Raw genomic sequence first — 19,390 nt, 5'->3', positions numbered from 1 at the left:
GAAGAAAGAAGAAAACACGACCATGCTGGTCGAAAAAGCACATTTCTCCATTGTACACATATAAACAACAGATTACAGCGCAACCTGCATGTTTTTTTGTAATGGAAATACCCATGAACACAGACTCTTACAGGAAAGTCTAGTAGTACTGTAACTGACCGGTTTAATATGTGCCGTGTGCCGAGCCATCGTTTGTCATTGTGCATAAGGTAAGATGGTTGGCACAGATGGTAACCCCATCCAAATTGATGAGGCAAGATTTGCCAGTCGACGGAACTATAATCATGGAAGAATGCTAAATGGTGATAACAATGGATGTAGAACTATAGGCCTTGGGTTTTTCGGTATGAAGCAAGGCTCTGATTGTCGATGTTTTTACGTGCACCGGCGTGACAGAAACAATCTTACACCAATCATTCAGTGTGAATGCAAGACAGGTTCGGTGGTTCATGCCGACGAATGGCCTGCATATGGAAACTGAATGCCATCGGTTACAGCCATTTTACGGTGAACCATCTGGAAAATGATGAGGATCCACTGACAGGAGTAAAAACACAAGCCATTGAACGTCATGGTTGGATGCCAAAACATGCGTTTCTGAAGAACATGAGAGGCGTTCCCAATGAGCTGTTTCAATCGCACCTTGATCACATTTGCTGGGAAGTGCTAAGAAAGGATGCAGAAGATTTGTTTTTGGCATTTCTGAAGGACACGCTGTCTGTATATTGTTTAAAGGATTGTAAAGAAAATACATTTCATTTGTATGCCATAAAATTAAATAGAGCACCGGGAGCTCTTAACGGGGTGTAATACTCATCTGGGTAAGCACATACCTTTCCAACCAGCTCTTTGAACTGAGGAGGACCCAGAGAAATAGAGACCCTACAGGATGATTTGCTGTCAGTAAAACAGCACTTGGTCTGCAGTCCTAGGTTTAGTCAGCCTAGGTTAGAAAATGTGGCCCAGTGTGTTGCAAAGATAGAACTACTGAATAATGAAGAGGGTGTTAAAAAAAATTAATTCTGTAACATCTTCTATGAATATATTATATACTACCAGCTAACTAATCAGGAAGAAATCTAATAAAAAGTTCTTCAAAAAACTTCTACCATTTATAGTCTGTTTTCAGTGATTTCAGGAATTAAAGCACAAAATCAGAGGTACCGTAGACGTAAGCATAGAGACGGTTAACTGAAAATATTTATTTCATGATGTATATTGAGTGCTTGTTTCTTAGGTTTCATCAACAGCTCTGGTCAAGTTAACTTTAACCATGTTAGTAGGTTTTGACATTCCACATCCACGGATTCCTGCCAAAAAGATCTGTGGCTTGGGAACATTGCTTGAGTTATCACGTTTAGTTTGCGTTCCAGCTTGCTTTGGTAGGTACACCTGGGTGAAGTTCTCTCTTCTCATATGACTGCAATATGTCTGCATTGAGTGGGTCACTTTCTTGCGTAGATTAGTCTGCAGTTGGGAAGAACAAAATCACTTATGAACAAAAATAACTCTTCTGGTGAAAAGATCCCATCAAGAATCATCATTATTAGCTTGTTTGTTTACAACCCATACAGTGAAAACAATTTAAATTCAGAATAAGTTGATGATAGAACAGTCTACATAGATTATGCTTGAAGCTATATAAAAGTAGAAGGTACACTATATGGACAAAAGTATTGTGACACCCGGCTATTAAGCCAACACGAACAGGGACTTTTATGACATCTAAATAGCTATAACACTATAGTAACATAGTTCATAAGGTTGAAAAAAGACCAAAGTCCATCAAGTTCAACCTATATACATATTGTGTCCCTACTGTATTGATCCAGAGGAAGGCAAAAAACCCTTATGAAGCAGATGCCAATTGCCCCATACCAGGGGGAAAATTCCTTCCTGACTCCAAATATGGCAATCAGAATAAATCCCTGGATCAACGTTCTGTCCCTATTAATCTAATATCCATAACTTGTAATATTATTGCTTTCAAGAAACACGTCCAGGCTCCTTTTGAACTCTTTTATTGAGTTTACCATCACCACTTCCTCTGGCAGAGAGTTCCATAATCTCACCGCTCTTACTGTAAAGAACCCCCGTCTGTGCTGGTGTAGAAACCTTCTTTCCTCCAGCCGTAGAGGATGTCCCCTTGTTATAGATACAGTCCTGGGTATAAATAGGTCCTGGGAGTGATCTCTGTACTGTCCCCTTATATATTTATACATAGTTATTAAGTCCCCCCTAAGCCGTCTTTTTTCCAAACTAAATAACCCCAATTCTGATAATCTTTCTGGGTACTGTAGTCCTCCCATTCCCCTTATTACTCTGGTTGCCCGTCTTTGAACCCTCTCCAGCTCCACTATATCTTTCTTGTACACTGGTGCCCAGTACTGTACACAGTATTCCATGTGTGGTCTGACTAGTGACTTGTACAGTGGTAGAATTATTTCCTTGTCGTGGGCATCTATGCCCCTTTTGATGCACCCCATGATTTTATTTGCCTTAGCAGCAGCTGCCTGACACTGGTCGCTACAGGTAAATTTACTGTTAACTAAAACTCCTAAGTCCTTTTCCATGTCAGTCGTCCCCAGTGTTTTCCCATTTAATACATATTCCCAGCCTGGATTTTTCTTCCCCATGTGCATAACCTTACATTTATCTGTGTTGAACCTCATCTGCCACATCCCAGCCCAAGCCTCCAACCTATGCAGATCCATTTGTAATCGTGCACTGTCCTCTATTGTGTTAACCACGTTACAGAGCTTAGTATCGTCTGCAAAGATTGATACTTTACTATGCAATCCCTCTACAAGGTCATTAATAAATATATTAAAAATAATAGGACCCAAAACTGACCCCTGTGGTACCCCACTAGCAACAGTCACCCACTCAGAGTATGTACCATTAATAACCACCCTCTGTTTCCTATCACTGAGCCAGTTACTTACCCACACACACACATTCTCCCCCAGCCCAAGCATTCTCATTTTATGTACCAGCCTTTTATGTGGCACCGTATCAAATGCTTTGGAAAAATCAAGATATACGACATCCAGCGATTCACCCCGATCCAGTCTTGAGCTCACCTCCTCATAAAAGCTGATCAGGTTAGTTTGACAGGACCGATCCCTTGTAAACCCATGCTGATATGGAGTCATACACTTATTTTCATTGAGATACTCCAAAATAGCATCTCTTAGGAAACCCTCAAACAGTTTACACACAACAGAAGTTAAACTAACAGGCCTATAATTCCCCGGGTCACTTTTTGCCCCCTTTTTGAATATTGGCACAACATTTGCTATGCGCCAGTCCTGGGGAACAGACCCTGTTACTATAGAGTCCTTGAATATTAGAAATAGGGGTCTGTCTATTACATTACTTAACTCCCTTAGAACGCGGGGGTGAATGCCATCTGGACCTGGTGATTTGTCTATTTTGATTTTTTTTAGGCGGCACTGCACTTCTTCCTGGGTTAGACAGGCGACATGTACTGGGGCATTTATCTCATCCTGCTGTATATTACCTGGCATTTAATTTTCCTCTGTGAATACAGCAGAGAAGAATATATTTAATAGATTAGCTTTTTCCTGATCCCCGTCTATAACTTCTCCCTCATTACTTTTTAAGGGGCCAACGCTTTCATTTTTAACCTTTTTACTATTTATATAGTTAAAGAACATTTTGGGGTTTGTCTTACTCTCTTTGGCAATGAGTCTTTCTGTCTCCAATTTTGCTGCTTTTATCTGATTTTCACATATTTTTTTTTCCCCGATAGCTTTTTAGTGCTTCCTCACTGCCTTCCTGTTTTAGTAGCTTAAATGCCTTTTTTTGCCATTTATTGCCCCCTTTACATTTTTATTTATCCACATTGGTTTTCTCTTGTTCCTGACTCTTTTATTCCCATACGGTATGTACCTTTCACACTGAGAATTTAAGATATTCTTAAAAATCTCCCATTGAGTGTCTGTACTCTTGTTTTTGAGGACATTTTCCCAATTTACAGTGTTAAGGGCTTCTTAGTTGATCAAACTTTGCCTTCCTAAAGTTCATGGTTCTTGTGGCTCCTCTAAGAGTTCCCTTATTGAAGGACAAGTTATAATGTATCATATTGTGATCACTATTTCCTAGATGCCCCCTGACCTGCACATTAGTTACTCTGTCAGGTCTGTGGGTTAATATTAAGTCCAGTAGGGCGCCCCCTCTGGTCGGGTCGTGTACCATTTGGGACAGATAATTATCCTTACTTATAGTCAGAAACCGGTTTCCTTTATGAGATTCACTATAACAACTTCCACTCTTCTGGGAAGGCTTTCCACTGCATTTTGCAGTGTTTCTGTGGACCTATTCATCCAGTAGACCATGTGTGAGGTCAGACACTAATGTTGGATGAGAAGGCCTGGCTCACAATCTCCATTCCAGTTCATCCCAAAGGTGTTTGATGGGGTTGAGGACAAGTCTCTGTGCGGGCCAGTCAGGTTTTTCACACCAAACTCATTCAACCATGTCTTTATGGACCTTGCTTTGTGCACTGGGGCACAGTCATGCTGGAATAGAAAAGGTCCTTCCCACAAAATTGGAAGCATAGCATTGTCCAAAATGTCTTGGTATGCAGAAGGGGATGCAACTGATCACCTTTGGGATGAACTGGAAAAAAGATTGTGAGCCAGGCCTTCTCATCCAACATCTGTGCCTGACCTCACAAATGCTCTACTAGATGAATAGGCAAAAATTCCCACAGAAACTCTCCAAAATCTTGTGGAAAGCCTTCTTGTAAGAGTGGACACTGTTATAGCTGCAAGGGGGGGGGGGCAACACTTTAATGTGTATATATTTAGAATGCAATGTCATCAAAGTCCCTGCTGGTATATTGGTCAGGTGTCCGAATACTTCTGTCAATATAGTGTATATTCAATGAAGAGACCATGTATAACAATGGATAAACTGAAAAGTTGTATATAATACATGCCAAGTATTCTTAAAGTGCATTGGAAACTTTCTTTGAATTTCAAGCAGCAATGTTTTTAGCGGTATTAAGAGTGACACAAGTGTTTATTATTTTGCTGGCTAGAATATCTTATTAAATGTAACTGAGCCAGTTATCAGGTCTTTGCCAGTAAATTTATATATTTATATATGGGAACCCGAAGAAAAAAAAAATAATTGCACGATATTTTGTTCTTTGTTAATGTTATCCTAGCTTGTTTTAATATTGCTGTGAAGTGAGACACGTTTTCTGAGTATATTTTACAAGAGATGGCGGGAACAAAATATTGCTTTTTTCATTTCTAAGCCTTTGACAGCACTCATACAGACCAGTTTGATTGCTTTCCTCCTCAGCTGCCATTCATTCCATTCGTAAGACTTGACGATATTAGTTTCCATTATATGTGTGTCAGTCTGTGTGCTACTGTTGCATTTGGTGATTGGCTTCATCAACGACTTTTCTGCAGCTTCAGCCTGGTGGGAAATAGGATTATCAGAACACTTAAACCTGTACAAACAGCTAATTTACACGCCAAGTTTATATATATAACGCATAACATATAATTTGCCAGCATCATTTCATGTCATCTGGGCTAAGTAGTTAATTCCCTATAATATCATGAACATGAAAAGGCTGTTTTGACGCCCCATGGACTCCATTTGTCAGGGTGACCAGACAGACCATGGAACCAATTTTGATATATATATATATATATATATATATATATACCATTACATAAGTTATGATGGGTAAAAGGTGATGGAAACCCTTCCACTTAAATTTAAGGGGTAGCAGAAGTATTATTAAACACTCATCTACAGACACCAGACAAGCCAGAAGGCTTGTTTTTCCCTCAGAAATCTCATGGTGCTTTAAAAACCACAAGGGATTCTGGGTAGGCGCATGCAAATAAGGTTAACAATTATCACCTTTGCCTCTATATCTACTTTATACATGGATCCCTTGAAAGTAATTGCCCGCTGTACAAGACAGCCTTTAGACAAAACTCAGGAAGAGGTACAATAGCCAGATCACCACTCATGGACAGCTGTTTCGTCCTTCATGGGACTCGTCAGCATGAGGCTGTGATACTGGCTTAAAAGTTGAGGCTTGGGGTAGCTAAGAAATACCATTACTTAGCTACCCCAAGTTGTCAATACACCATGAGATTTCTGATTTCATGTGCTTTTTCTCTTTTCACACTTTAAATAATTACAAAGCTGTGTTCTAATACAACATGAATTCGTCAAAAGGTGATAACCCTAATTCTAACCGTGAGCTGGAATTGCATTTATATAGTTTTTTGTCTTAATAGTTTAGCGATACATTTTGCAACCTTTGCAAGGACAGAGGAAGAATTGAGGTGCGCGCTGAGAAAGTTAAATAGAAACGACGAGGGTGTTTCCCGTATGGTGCATTAAAGATGAATTAAGTAAATAGGAGGACAGTGAGCAAGTGGAAATAAAACAATGTATTCTGTGTCAGTTTGTGAACTCTGCAGGAGGGCAGCCTCATACTTCAGTCTGTGAACAACCAAGGCAAATAAAGGAGGCGAATCATCATGGATCAACGGAGTATACAAAGGAAAGCAGATGTTTCATTATTTCATTTGGCTATCCAGATAATAGACCCTGGGAAAAAGATGTATAACAGGGCACACTGGAAATCTTGTTTCAACATCAATATTTAGAGTGTGAAAGTGAGCCAGCAGATACCCGCTATAAAATAAATTACAAAGATTTACATTAAATGGCATCTATATATCTATTCATTTTAGTGAATATGTAGAATTAGTGAAAATGTAGTATTGATCTTCATCAGATCATATTATTTAAACATCTGTGGACAACATCCCTTTTAAGTGAACTTGAATTATTCTAAAAACTCAGATCAATGTTCCTACAGTACATGATTTGCAGAACATGACTGAAGCCGGTTGCGGTCAATCCCCCGTTTGAGTAGTGGCAGAAGTTACAGACTGGCTCTTCGTCAATACACCCCATTTAATTAGAATGTAAATAGGTTTGTTGGAGTACCTGGGAATATGGAGTAATGGATGCAAACTGCTGATGCAGCTCCAGTAACTGTATGAGTTCTGCACATTTCTTGGCTTTCTCCCCAATCAGATGAATGTAGTGATCTGGGTCCTGAGCAAATCTGCAGGCAGCTTCCTTGGATGAAAAACTATAATACCTGTCTACATGTTTTAACACCCCAATGTCTGGGTTTCCTGAAATACAAAAAAAAAAATGAAATCATGGCGATTAACACAGTTTACAGGCACCTGTGCCGTAGTATGCGCCATCATGATGTGTAGTTTATTAATCCATATAGACAGATGTACAGTGTTAGACAGTGTTAGCTATGGGTAGTAGATAAGCACATTTGGTAGACATTACGCCTTTTTTTGGCCAATCTACACTAGATTGCAAGCTTACAAGAGTATTTAGGTCTAATAAAGGACACTGTGCTATTCATATACTCACTGTATTAGTGAGTGGATGTGTCTACAAGGGGTTATAATTATATAGCCCAGGAGAAGCAGCTTTAGTTCATCCTGATTACATGACACAAACACACAGTGCTCGCCGGGAGACGAGGCAAACATTGTTCCAGGATGTACTTAATAATCAGTAACTATGGGGTTTTCCCGCAGTGTTTTCTAGCTACAGGGGAGGGAGCGGCAGCTAAAACGGTGAGAAAAACACTTGGAAGTATGTGGTCTGTCCACAATATGGATTTGGTCAGGACAGCCCCACTTTCTTGTATATGAAGCCTGCGCAGCAGTCCGCGTACATGCAACATTTTACAAACTCACAATAAATAACTTTGATTTCACTTGCAATTACTGTTTCTGATTCTGTGTAGTTATGATGTAAGCTAACAAACTAGCCATTGTTTAAAAAAAAAAAAAAAGCGGTTAGCCAGCACGCATGCAAAGCCATCTGGCCCTTCACTCATGTTCTGAGCAGGCACTGTATGCATTCAGTCCATTAGGTGCCAGTCTGCCTGCATATTCGAGAAACGTAAACACTGTGTCAGCTCCCAAACATATCTGGTCATCTCATCTTTCTTTCACAGAGGAACTTTGAAAAAGAGGAAGACAAAACCGTCTTTTTTTTTAAATGTCCCATTGTTGGTTATTCAAAGTGACATTTTCCTGTCCTGACCTCATACCTAACTCTATGAAAGGTAAAAGCTAATCTCCCAATGATCATACCGGGGAGCATCTATCTGGCACTCCCCCTCTTCTGGGGGAGTGACTTCACAAGGGGGCAGGACTAGCCCCAGATAGTCTCATATAGACAAGGAATAGGAGGCGGGGACAGTGGGCGTGGAGTGGGCGTGCCAAAATGCTGCTCCCCTGCCCAGAGGACTAGGAAAGCGACCCGGGGAAGCAGATCTTCACTTGATGACTTTGGGTTAATCCCGGAGAGTGCTCCCAACTATGCCTATGAAGTTACAAGCAGTGATTTGATTTGTAACAAGCTTCTTGAATTCTACCTGCATTGTTCTAGCAGCCTGATCACATATCTCTAGAACTAGGAAAGTGACCTTATTCAGCATTATAGGAGATGAAAGAAGCAAAGAAAAATACATTATAAATTGTATAAAGTGACATCCTTTTTTTTTTTTTTTTTATATGGCTTGACAAGCCTAATTTACATTTTGATGCTAGTTTACATTTAAATATAGATAAAAATTAAGTTATTTTGTTTCTTTTGCTTTCCTTAATTATTACATAGCAAAAACAACTTTGAAATGCTGGCAATTTCAGTATTTAAAGACAGAAAAGGCATCATACCGGGCAACAGGAGGCCATCTTTTGTAGCAACGGTGAAGCCACAAAATCCTCGGTACTGGATTGGAAGTCGATCAAAATTAGCTGTCGTTTCTGGGAAATACCACTCCTGAGTTAAAAAATCAGAAGGGTTTACGCGGGTTCCTACAGCAAAAAAAAAAAAAAAAAAAAAAAAAGAACAGGTTTCTTATAGTCAACTTGTATAGTCAAATCTGAATAAAACAGTTTCTATACAGGTTGGCATTCCTTGGGCTCAGGTGGACCGATGGTCACAATTACAATTTCAGATTAACTGATTTTGGATAAAGCTGCTTTCAATTTCTTTCTCCTTTGTAAACCTGCAGCAGTAAAATATGCATTTCTGCATCCGATGAACACAAATACTGGCTACTTCTGACTTCTGCTCAGTATCTTATGTGAAGTTAATCCAATGCTTATTGGTATAAATAGATATAATTGTTTGCACTAAAAGGGAATGAATACAGCTATCTGCCGTTCTCACCTGTGCTTTGCTTAATCCTCTCATCGTCACTTTTTACTGCAATCTCACTGAGAAGCGGCTGGATGATGTCAGAGGGAAGGAGCTCTTCGTGGATCGCTAGGAATGGTTGCAGTTGTGTGGTCATGTTACTCAGGACACTTAAAAGTACAATCTCGTCCTGGAAACCGTTCCACAGATTAGAAAGAACAATAAAGAGTGGCTAAAAAAAAAAAAAAAAGTTAAACATTTTTAAGTGTGCAGTCTATAGTCAAGGCTTCGCAATCAATTACTTTGGGAAAAACAAAGAAAAAAGTTCCTATGAGCTTGCCATTCACATGACAAAATAAGGACATTTTTAAGGGATGGCTGTAATGACATACTGACTACTTCTAGATGACATAATAGATATTTAAAACTGTCATCTAAAAACACTCACTCTACAAACATACTGGGGTTTATTCAGTAAACCCTGAATTTGAAAAGTTTCAATTCATTATGCAGGACCATCCCTAGTGAAGTTCTCCTACAAGATGGTCATCTTAGCCTTTTCCAACAGTAGTCTTTTGAGTAGAAATGGTGCAAGCCAGAACATAAATGAGGGGCAGCCAAAATATCAACAACTACACTCCCCTAGCCTCCCTGCTTACGGATCTGTTGACCATAACAATCAATGGCATATCAGCTATATAAAAAAATGAGATCTATGTAAAGCAAGACTATAGCAAGATGAATGTATCATCACTCTAAGTAGTTCCACTAACATGGAGGATAGTGACAAGATTTCTCCCATCTGCCCAATCATCAGGGACAAGATCCAACCAATTCACATTTCCGGGCCTTGACATTTCTCATGCAGGTGAAATGAGTTATCCTATGGAGCTGAAGAGCCTGTGAGAGTCATCTTGTGGCACTTACATAAACCTGCGCTGTGGGAATCGCAGTCTTTGAGCGAACAGTGGATCTTAATTGTTCCATTTGTGCTCCATATTGCTTGTCCATCATTTCCACCTGTTGTGCGCAGGCGATCACATCCGACTGGAAAAGAGGCATTGTAAATGGAACTGGAATAATATTAAACAGCATTACCTTATTCCATTATTCTTCAATGACAGAGCATTACTGAATGCAAGGAACATAAATCAAATGAACAGGACATAGAAGCGCTGTGTGGTATATAATCACATTATTGTATATTCTGTGTCATAGGCTCACGTTTGCTGAGTTGGCTGGGTTCAGTATTCTATAAACTACTATAAAGTTTATGCTGTGCCAAACCTTGTTCTACAATCCTGAGTTTTTTTGCTGTCAGTCCTAAACTCAGCTCACAATTCATTTCACATCTCACCTCGGCATATATCCATCTTTTCTACTGGTGGACCCCTATGCCTATTTCCACTTATCCTATTAATGTTCAGCTGGGTCAATTACATGTCCAATGGCCGCTTGAATCCTAAAAGTCAACTTGTGGAGTATAGTGGTAATTTAGTGATATCAAATGCGCTCAGTGTCCAGTTACTCTATAGGATCTCTTCTTTTTGCTGGTGAAACCTCCTTTCTTGTCATGTATTTGTATTGATCTTGATTTTGAAAGCAATAATCATAATACACTTGAGGCTCACCTATAATAAAAAGCAAAACTCTCTCCTACAGCTTACATTGTTCCTGAAAATAGGTATTTCTTCATTATTTGGAACAATACATCCAATGTAGCTATATTTCAGGATTTCTTGGTGTTCTGTTGATCCTTACTAGACATTTAATACATCGACCACTTGATATCAAAGTAATAGGTCTTGTATCACCCTCTTTACACATTATGCCAAACTTGAGAATCTCTCTGCAATCTTATTATCTTTCATTTATATAGCAGAGCTTCTTACCGTACATTCATATAAAGGGTATGGTAGACAAAGACAAACCCATACATTAAATAGAGAGTACCCTATTATAGGTACGTATCATTGACAGGTAACACATTCCTATTACCAGTTCAGGTCTTCAGGATCCTATTTCAGAAATTCCATTCCACAATCTTGTTAGCACGCAAACAAAGCTGACGATATCTCCTTGTATTATATATCTATTTATCATCCTACCAGTCTGCCTTTCTATGTAAAAGAACAATTATCCTCATTTATTGCCAATTCATTTAAAAACACCCAGATATCGGTGATTATAAATCTCTTTGGCACATGGTTTATGACTTGGATTTTATGACCCAGTTCATCCAGTTCTCTGGCAGGGTGTAAATAAATCTTGAATGCTGTTGATCAGTTAGGCTGCTGTAACCATCAACGTATGGGAATCTCTTACCAGAATAATATTTAAGAAGGCCTCGTGTTGCCGTGAATTGTACAGAGCTTCTGTTAACTGGTTTGTATTGAGAGGCTTGCTTTGTGCTCTGTTCTCACCCATGTATTCCATTAGAGCAGTATACTGGTATATCTTCTCTCGAGAGGCTTCAAGCTCTGATTCAATATGCTTCGTGGTGGCTGGGATGGCCTCTTTCAAAATTGTCGGTACTGCAAAAACAATAGCAATTAATAGCAGATACTACCCCTTTAAATTGCAACATGAGTACTCGTTTCCTTTTTGGATGTAGCTGTGCTCAGCCTTTCATTTATAGTCTGGTTCATATTACTGTTAGGTACATTATTTGTTATCAAGCAGGTGCCTCAAATCCTTCTTTACGACCGCTAAGTCGCTTAGTGGTAGGGTGACCATGTGTCCCGGATTGCCTGCAATGAGACTTCATGTCCCAGGTCCTGGAATGAAGATGAAAATACGTTTTTGCCAGTCCCAAGCATAACTTTGATGCGATGCACCCGTCAGAGTAAGTGTCCCTGAATGGCAGTTAGGAAACATGGTCACCCTACTCAGTGGGGTTTATTATTTAACATCATAGTGTCTGTCCTGGTAGAATATAACAAAATTCACATACTTTATAACAGTTAAATAAGCAGATGTAACTGCTCCACACTGCCACCTGCTGGATGCTCGGAGTCTATTTAAAACCGAGAAATATATCACAAAACATAAATACGGTACATTTTGTAATGAAACTGATAAAGCCTGCACCATAGGGCAGGCTGACATGAGGTTGTGGGGACAGGGTTAGTTATATTCCAATAGATTTAATACAGGGTTCAAATAAAGGTCAGGAGTTAAAAAAAAAAAAATGTGTTATATAACTAAATGGTGTTTGCGCCTGCGCTAGCGCTTTCCCGGCCTTTTTAGCGGTCTCGCCGGTGCCTCGCGCTGCGTTTGGTTGGTCGCGCCCTAGCTCGCGCTGCGTTATGGGCGGGAAATTTAAATATAAATAGGGGCTCATGAGGGGGATATTTTACTTACCTTGCGAACCGCTGAGCCGATACTGCACTGTCCTTGAGACTGGTGAGCAGCGGCAAAGTGGTTAGCGGAAGATGGAAGACCTTTATTAGAGTATGGTTACCCTATAATTAAGTGGGGTGAACTGATGTTTAAAGTTATGCCAGCTGGCTTATAGGGCGGTTGGCAATTGGTGTTTTTGATTTAGGAAGTGCTCTGGGGCTTGTGCCAAGGGCTTAAGTGGTTTGGTTTATATGTATCGGTTATAAGTTATATGAAAGTTATTTTGTATGTAATGTTAAAACTAAATAAAAGTCCACGGCCTGGTTCATCCAAGATTTATTGTGTTGTGGATTTATTTTGTGCTTGTTTTTGTATATATGTTTCTTTAAATTTATTTAAATTAGGTCCCCTACAACTTCATGATTCAATTATCGGTGCACAAGCAGAAGGAAGAAGGCGTTTGAAAGATCATTACCATTATGGATGAATGCCCAAACCCTAGCCGGTAACAATTCTTTTTATCACATCAATTTTTGCCGTTCATGTCTTGCCAGGGGATGCTAAAATGCAGAACAGGTTGGACGTCTTTGTCATTTTGGGAATGGTGAGAAGGACTTAAACGCTTGTTTAAGGTTTGATATTCCTATGTGATCAAATATTTTAGGGAAAGAAGAAGATGCCAGGATTCTTTGGTTGACATGGTACATACAGTATGTGGAAAAGCAGTTACCCAAATGATCACACGACTACAACGGCAGCCTCCAGGTTTGCAAATACAGGGAGAATACAAAATGAATTTCTAAATTGCATCGCTGAATACAGCTTTGTTTTTAATGTTCACATTAAATTATTTATTTTGTCACATGACTTTCTCTTTAAAAGGTATTTGGACGTTTTCTATTTCTAAGTGTGGCATCTTACCATTTTATGTGAAGTTTCAAATATTAAATACTGTACACCAGACAATGTAAGAGTTTTATTATCTACTTTATTTAACCCCTTAATGATAAAGCCCGTACATGTACGGGCTCAAAATGCATTGTTTTCAATGGGTTTAGCGACCGCCCATTGTCCTTAAGGGGTTAAATAGGCTGTGTTTTATCACTCCTTCGCGTCAATATCACCAACTCCCATGACCATGAACTTACGATCGTCAATGCCTTCACCGCCTTTCCCGGAGTCTTTGTTGAATAATCTGATCCCAGTTACAATCATGGTCAACTCTCTTAGCTGTCGCTCCTTGTCCTTCTTTACAAGAGACAGAAAAGTGCCAAGCTCGGTATGAGGGAAAACACTCTGCAAGGCAGCTGGGGAGGAAAAAAAAAAAACTAACTTTAGCGTTACAAAATTTTTTTTTACAATACTTTGGCACTCACATTAAGGAAGAACGTATTAAGTTTTACATCTGCTAAATTTGACACTTTTGTCAAACTAAATTCTGAATTAGACACATAATTCCTAGTACAGTCAAAGCCCATTCCAGAAATAAACTGTTTTAATCTTTTAAAATTTTGCACGACTGAGAACCTTTGCTAGGAAGTCTTAATCTATCATAAAACACAAAACAAGGAACATATATGTTTAACTATAATAACTCCTTAAACGTGTCTGTGTTCTGTTTATGTGATTAAAGAATAAAATGAAAGATGTGCTCACATTAAGACTAGAGAGTGTATTTAATGTTTTGTCCCAGTGGAACAGCACCTTTAAGAGATGCCTGTGCGGCCTGTTATACTGGCAGGTATGCAGAGGCGTATCTACTGAAAATAGCGCCTATGGCAAGCACTGAAATTGCGCCCCTGTCCAAATATCTAAAACCCATTTACTAGCCCCTGCTGCCTATATATATATATATATTAGTCCCTGCTGCCGATAGCGGGTATAGATCAACACACAAACCCAGATCAATTGAAATTCACTTGTGATCTCAGCACTGAAGGTATATATCAAATAAACAGAATCAGACATACAAGTCCTGTATTTGCAGGTATACAATAATAATATATGAAACGCAGCATCGCAGGCATAAATCAACTGAATAAGACATATTAACCCTGTATTTGCAGGTACACATAAATAATGTATGGAAACATAGCATAGCAGATATGGATCTACAGAATAACACACAAACCCAGCTTTGCAGGTAAAGATCAATTGGGATTCACATAAAAACACAGCATTAAAGGTATATTTAAAACCCCCTAAATTACAGGCATAGATCACAGGTTGCACACCGCAAAGCCAGCCCTGGCATCCACACTGCCCACATAGAACCTGACCAGCACCCAGATAACACACATAAGATTTGCCATCTTTGTCGCCAAATAGCCCAGCACAAGTCAACTTTGTCCCCAAACAGTCCGGCCAGTGCCATCTTTGTCCCATATACACCCTGCCTGTGCCATCTCGGTCCCCAAGGCTCAAACCTCCTGCTAGTGCCATCTTTGCCCTTCCACAATTATACATCTATGATACACAAACACTTTTACAGTCACTCACTAATTCACACTTTAATTCAGACAACTCATCCACACATTAACTCATGCTCTCCCTCATTCACTCAATGCATCCACACATTAACTCATGCTCTCCCTCATTCACTCAATGCATCCACACATTAATGCACACTCTTTACTTATATCTACCCCCTCTCCCTTATCACTTTTTAACCCCCTCCCTCATCACTTTTTAACCCCCTCCCTCCCTCATCACTTTTTAACCCCCCTCCCTCATCACTTTTTAACTCCCTCCCTTCCTCATCACTTTTTAACTCCCTCCCTCATCACTTTTTAACTCCCTCCCTCCCTCATCACTTTTTAACTCCCTCCCTCCCTCATCACTTTTTAACTCCCTCCCTTCCTCATCACTTTTTAACTCCCTCCCTCCCTCATCACTTTTTAACTCCCTCCCTCCCTCATCACTTTTTAACTCCCTCCCTTCCTCATCACTTTTTAACTCCCTCCCTCCCTCATCACTTTTTAACTCCCTCCCTCCCTCATCACTTTTTAACTCCCTCCCTCATCACTTTTTAACCCCTCTCTCCCCCCCTTCTCTCTCACCTTGAAGTCCAGCGACGGGAGGACGATGCTTCTGTCTTCCTGCACCGCTCGCTGGTGCCCGCTGCTTCACTGCTGAGCGCCGTAATATGACGTCATATTTCGGCACCCAGCAGTGAAGCAGCCGGCACCAGCGAGCGGCTTTTAAACGCTGTTTTCTTTTTTTTTGATGCGGGGGAGAACGAGGGGCGCCGAGCGGTTGCTAGGCGCCCCTCTCTCTCCTCCGCATCAGTGTTTAAAAAGCCGCTCGCTGGTGCCGGTATTTCATGCAGAGCGCCGCAATATGCCGGCATATTGCGGAGCTCTGCATGAAATGCCGGCACCGGGACGGGGGTAGAGGGCTCGTGGAGGAGAATGAGGGGCGCCGAGCGGTTGCTAGGCGCCCCTCTCTCTCCTCCGCATCAAAAAAAAAAAAAAAAAAATGTGCCATGGCTGCCATACCCTATATACGCCTCTGCAGGTATGTTCCAGTCTTATATGAAAATATGACTGTATATACTGTATAGGCGTCACAGTTTGTGTGATAAGGGTACAGCTGAGACATTGGCTAACCTGTTGCTTCTCTGACAACCTTAATGTCCGTAGGGGAGCCAAGCCCCGAGCGCAGTAACACATAGCTGACAATCTTGCGATATAGGCTCTCGAGCTCCTCGGCTGCGCGTGCCCGGCTGTCTGTGATCTCTCGGCATACGGGGGCAAGTCTGGATTCCAGAACACGATGATGTTCTTCCAGAAATTCACCTAAGAACAAGAGAGGACTTTTTCATGTGACATAGGGACATTCACATAGATAAAAGACAGCCATGCTATATTATTTACTACTGGAATAGGTGAGTAGCTACAGTATTACTAAATCCCCCCCCTCACCCCCCCAAAAAAATAATAATAATAACATTTCACACACATTAGTTTCCCTATTATATATATATATATATATATATATATAACACCATACATATTTGCAATACTTCTATTATTATTCTAAGTAACAAACGTTATGCCTGGGACTAATTCTTTATCCTAAATTAAACCAACCCTAAAGATTATACTAAATATACAATATACTTAGTAATAAAGAAAAAAGAAGAAGAAATATTATTATTATTAATAAATAATAATAATAACTTTCTTATGTTAATAATCACTGTTTGCAATACATCTCATGAAGTATCTAAAGTTCTGAATGGAACTATTTCTATAATTTCAATAACTTTCTAATTTGCATTAAATAGTGGTATAGAAAGTGCCATTATTATTAATAATAATAATCTTATTGTTAGTAACTGTTACTTATAGTGTGCCAACAAGTTACGCAGCACTCCTTACAGTACATACATGCAAAGGGGTTGACACAACTAGAATTGGCAGACCAAGACTAACTGATACATTAGGTACAGATTAGGTACAGAGGGCCCTGATCACAAACCGATGATCTCGAAGTATTGGTTATAAGCATAAAACACCCCAGAAGACATTACCTCTACTTGTGTAGTTCATATCGAAGTAAACTTGCATCTTTATTGTTTCGAGCGAAGGGCTTTTTGGATCAAGAAGTCTTTCCGCACAAAGCTTCAAATAAAATAAAATATTATGAAAAGTGTTTTTATGTCACTAAATGAAATACACCAATGGTATATTAACCTCTGCTTGTAAATCGCACGCATCATAACTGGGTTGGACATCTTTGATCGGAGGGTTCTGAATGTAGCGACCAACAACAAAGCCACATTGGCCTCTTACCGATTAAATGTGAGAAATTATATATTGTGTAGTAGATGTTGCAAAAAAAAAAGACAATAGAGAACATTCAAACTATTGGGCAAATGGGAATTTTCAACGTATCCCGATTGTTGTTGTTTTATTCCAACAATGCTACATCTGTGGATTCAAATCAGAAAGTAAACATAGAAAATCAAACTAATGGCAACCCCTAAGCTATCTGAGGGGGGGGGGGCTGGTCCAGTCCTTTGCCACACAACCTGGGGCAGCTCGACCTCTTGGGTGATCAGGACCCCTGATGTGCTGCCGCGCAATGTGCCGGTTACAGGGAAGATCTCTAATCTCCCCAGCTGGCCCATTTACACTATGGAGGCCTGGGCCCGCCAGTGCTCCGGTGGAGGATGGGGAAAACGGGGTGGGCGGCTGAGGGTGCTGTCTTGGGTCAGGCCTAGAGGTCAGAAAGAGGGATCCCATCTATATATTAGTACTGTCTTGTATTTAGAGTAAATGCATGATGTTTTTTTCTTGCTGAATGCATCCAACCTGGAAGAAAGAGGCAGACCAAGTAATATTTGGATTTATGAGCTGTATGGACCATCTTGCAATCAGAATGCAGATAATATCTTTGAGTAGAAGCTTGCAGCCATATATACTCCTATATATATGGAGAAAAGTCCCGTGTACTGTCTGCACCACCCTTGGGGGAGATGGAGAAGGTCAAAGGAACCATGTAAGCCACATTCCAGGATTTTTGAGCCACATGCTATCCATTAACTTTAGTCCTCAAAGTGGACAGCTTGCAACAGTCTTCAAACTGAGTGACTGATCTTGCAGGAATAAGGCTACCATCATAATCTTTGGGCTACTAGCAATGTGCTGTTACAAGCTACTATTAAACGCCATTGGCCTGTTACCTTAATCAGCTTCTGCACATCATTTTTGGTAAGTGTTCTGTCCACATTAAACCCGTTACTTGGGTCCAAAACAATAGCCTTCACCTAGGAGATAAAACATTAAAGAGAAAAAATATTAAAACAAATAAACCTACAGCTAACATTTTAATAAACTTGCTATTGCAAATGTTGCCATTACAGAGGAAATCTCTCCATCGATATATCCCACCCGCAAGGGCATTTAGATTCAAACCCCAAAGCAAGTTGCCAGTGATGTGCGGTTGGTGAATCTCTAGGATGTGGTGTATACGGTGAATACGGTGACCACGTTTCCTGACTCCCTTTCAGGGACACTTACTTTAACGAGGGCATTACATCAAAGTCATACTTGGGACTGGCAAAAACATACTTGCCGGTGCATTTTTCTGATCTTTATCACTGGCTACATAAAAAGGTCATGCTTTTATACATGTTAGGCATCTCTTAAAACAGATCTTTTAAAACATATACTAACCATATAAAAAAAAAACTGCAAAAAAAATGTACACCTCTTAATGTATAAATAAAAGATACATTGGTAAAAATATATTCTAGAAATAAAATACTAACAATACAGTAAATTATAAATATAATCTCTCAATTTTGTTTACAAAAATCAGGGTCCCATTGTCAACCTTGTTCCAAAAACATCACTTAATTTCAATGTAAAAGTTCCACCCGAATATACAAGCTGTGCTGAGAGCTCTCATTCCGGGACAATGCATTGGATTAAGGCTGCCCGAGACCGGGGACATGAAGTCCCATTGCGGGACTGTCCCGGGTAATCCGGGACACATGGTCACCCTACTGTTACATATCTTACCATAAAAGCCACCAGTGTTTCAGACACGGAGTGTCCCTTTGCAGCACACTCCTGGGCAATTTCCCGAATGATATTCTTTATCACGCTCTCTGCCTGCGGACGCGACATTCTTCCACAAATGATAAGTTATGATTAGCACATCGGGAGAGACTGCAGTCAATGTTTCACATGGCGCTGTCCTGGATGAAAACATTTCTTTACTCAGATGTGGTGTGGCAGTGAGTACTAGACATGGCCCAGGAAAAGGATGACTTTACTTATTT

At 40.0% G+C, this 19,390-nt stretch overlaps 1 protein-coding gene across 1 annotated transcript; it reads right to left on the bottom strand.

Annotated features, from left to right (window-relative positions):
• Nucleotides 1–1,233: 1,233 nt before the first annotated feature.
• Nucleotides 1,234–19,235, bottom strand: LOC149302492 (cilia- and flagella-associated protein 206-like). The gene is made up of 12 exons (XM_089482663.1): nt 19,128–19,235; nt 18,287–18,370; nt 17,132–17,222; nt 16,206–16,394; nt 13,746–13,904; nt 11,581–11,789; nt 10,183–10,302; nt 9,289–9,487; nt 8,790–8,930; nt 7,021–7,214; nt 5,314–5,457; nt 1,234–1,467 (listed from the first exon to the last, which is right to left on the bottom strand). Exons 1-12 carry the CDS (start codon nt 19,233–19,235, stop codon nt 1,234–1,236), a joined length of 1,872 nt encoding a protein of 623 aa, XP_089338789.1.
• Nucleotides 19,236–19,390: the final 155 nt, after the last annotated feature.

This window comes from Sceloporus occidentalis, unplaced genomic scaffold (assembly GCF_023333645.1).
Source record: "Sceloporus occidentalis isolate IW3139 unplaced genomic scaffold, rSceOcc1.0.p SCAF_19, whole genome shotgun sequence".
Taxonomy (NCBI): Eukaryota; Metazoa; Chordata; class Lepidosauria; order Squamata; family Phrynosomatidae; genus Sceloporus; species Sceloporus occidentalis.
Note: the sequence above shows the minus strand (reverse complement) of the source record. Positions and strands in the feature narration are given on the sequence as shown.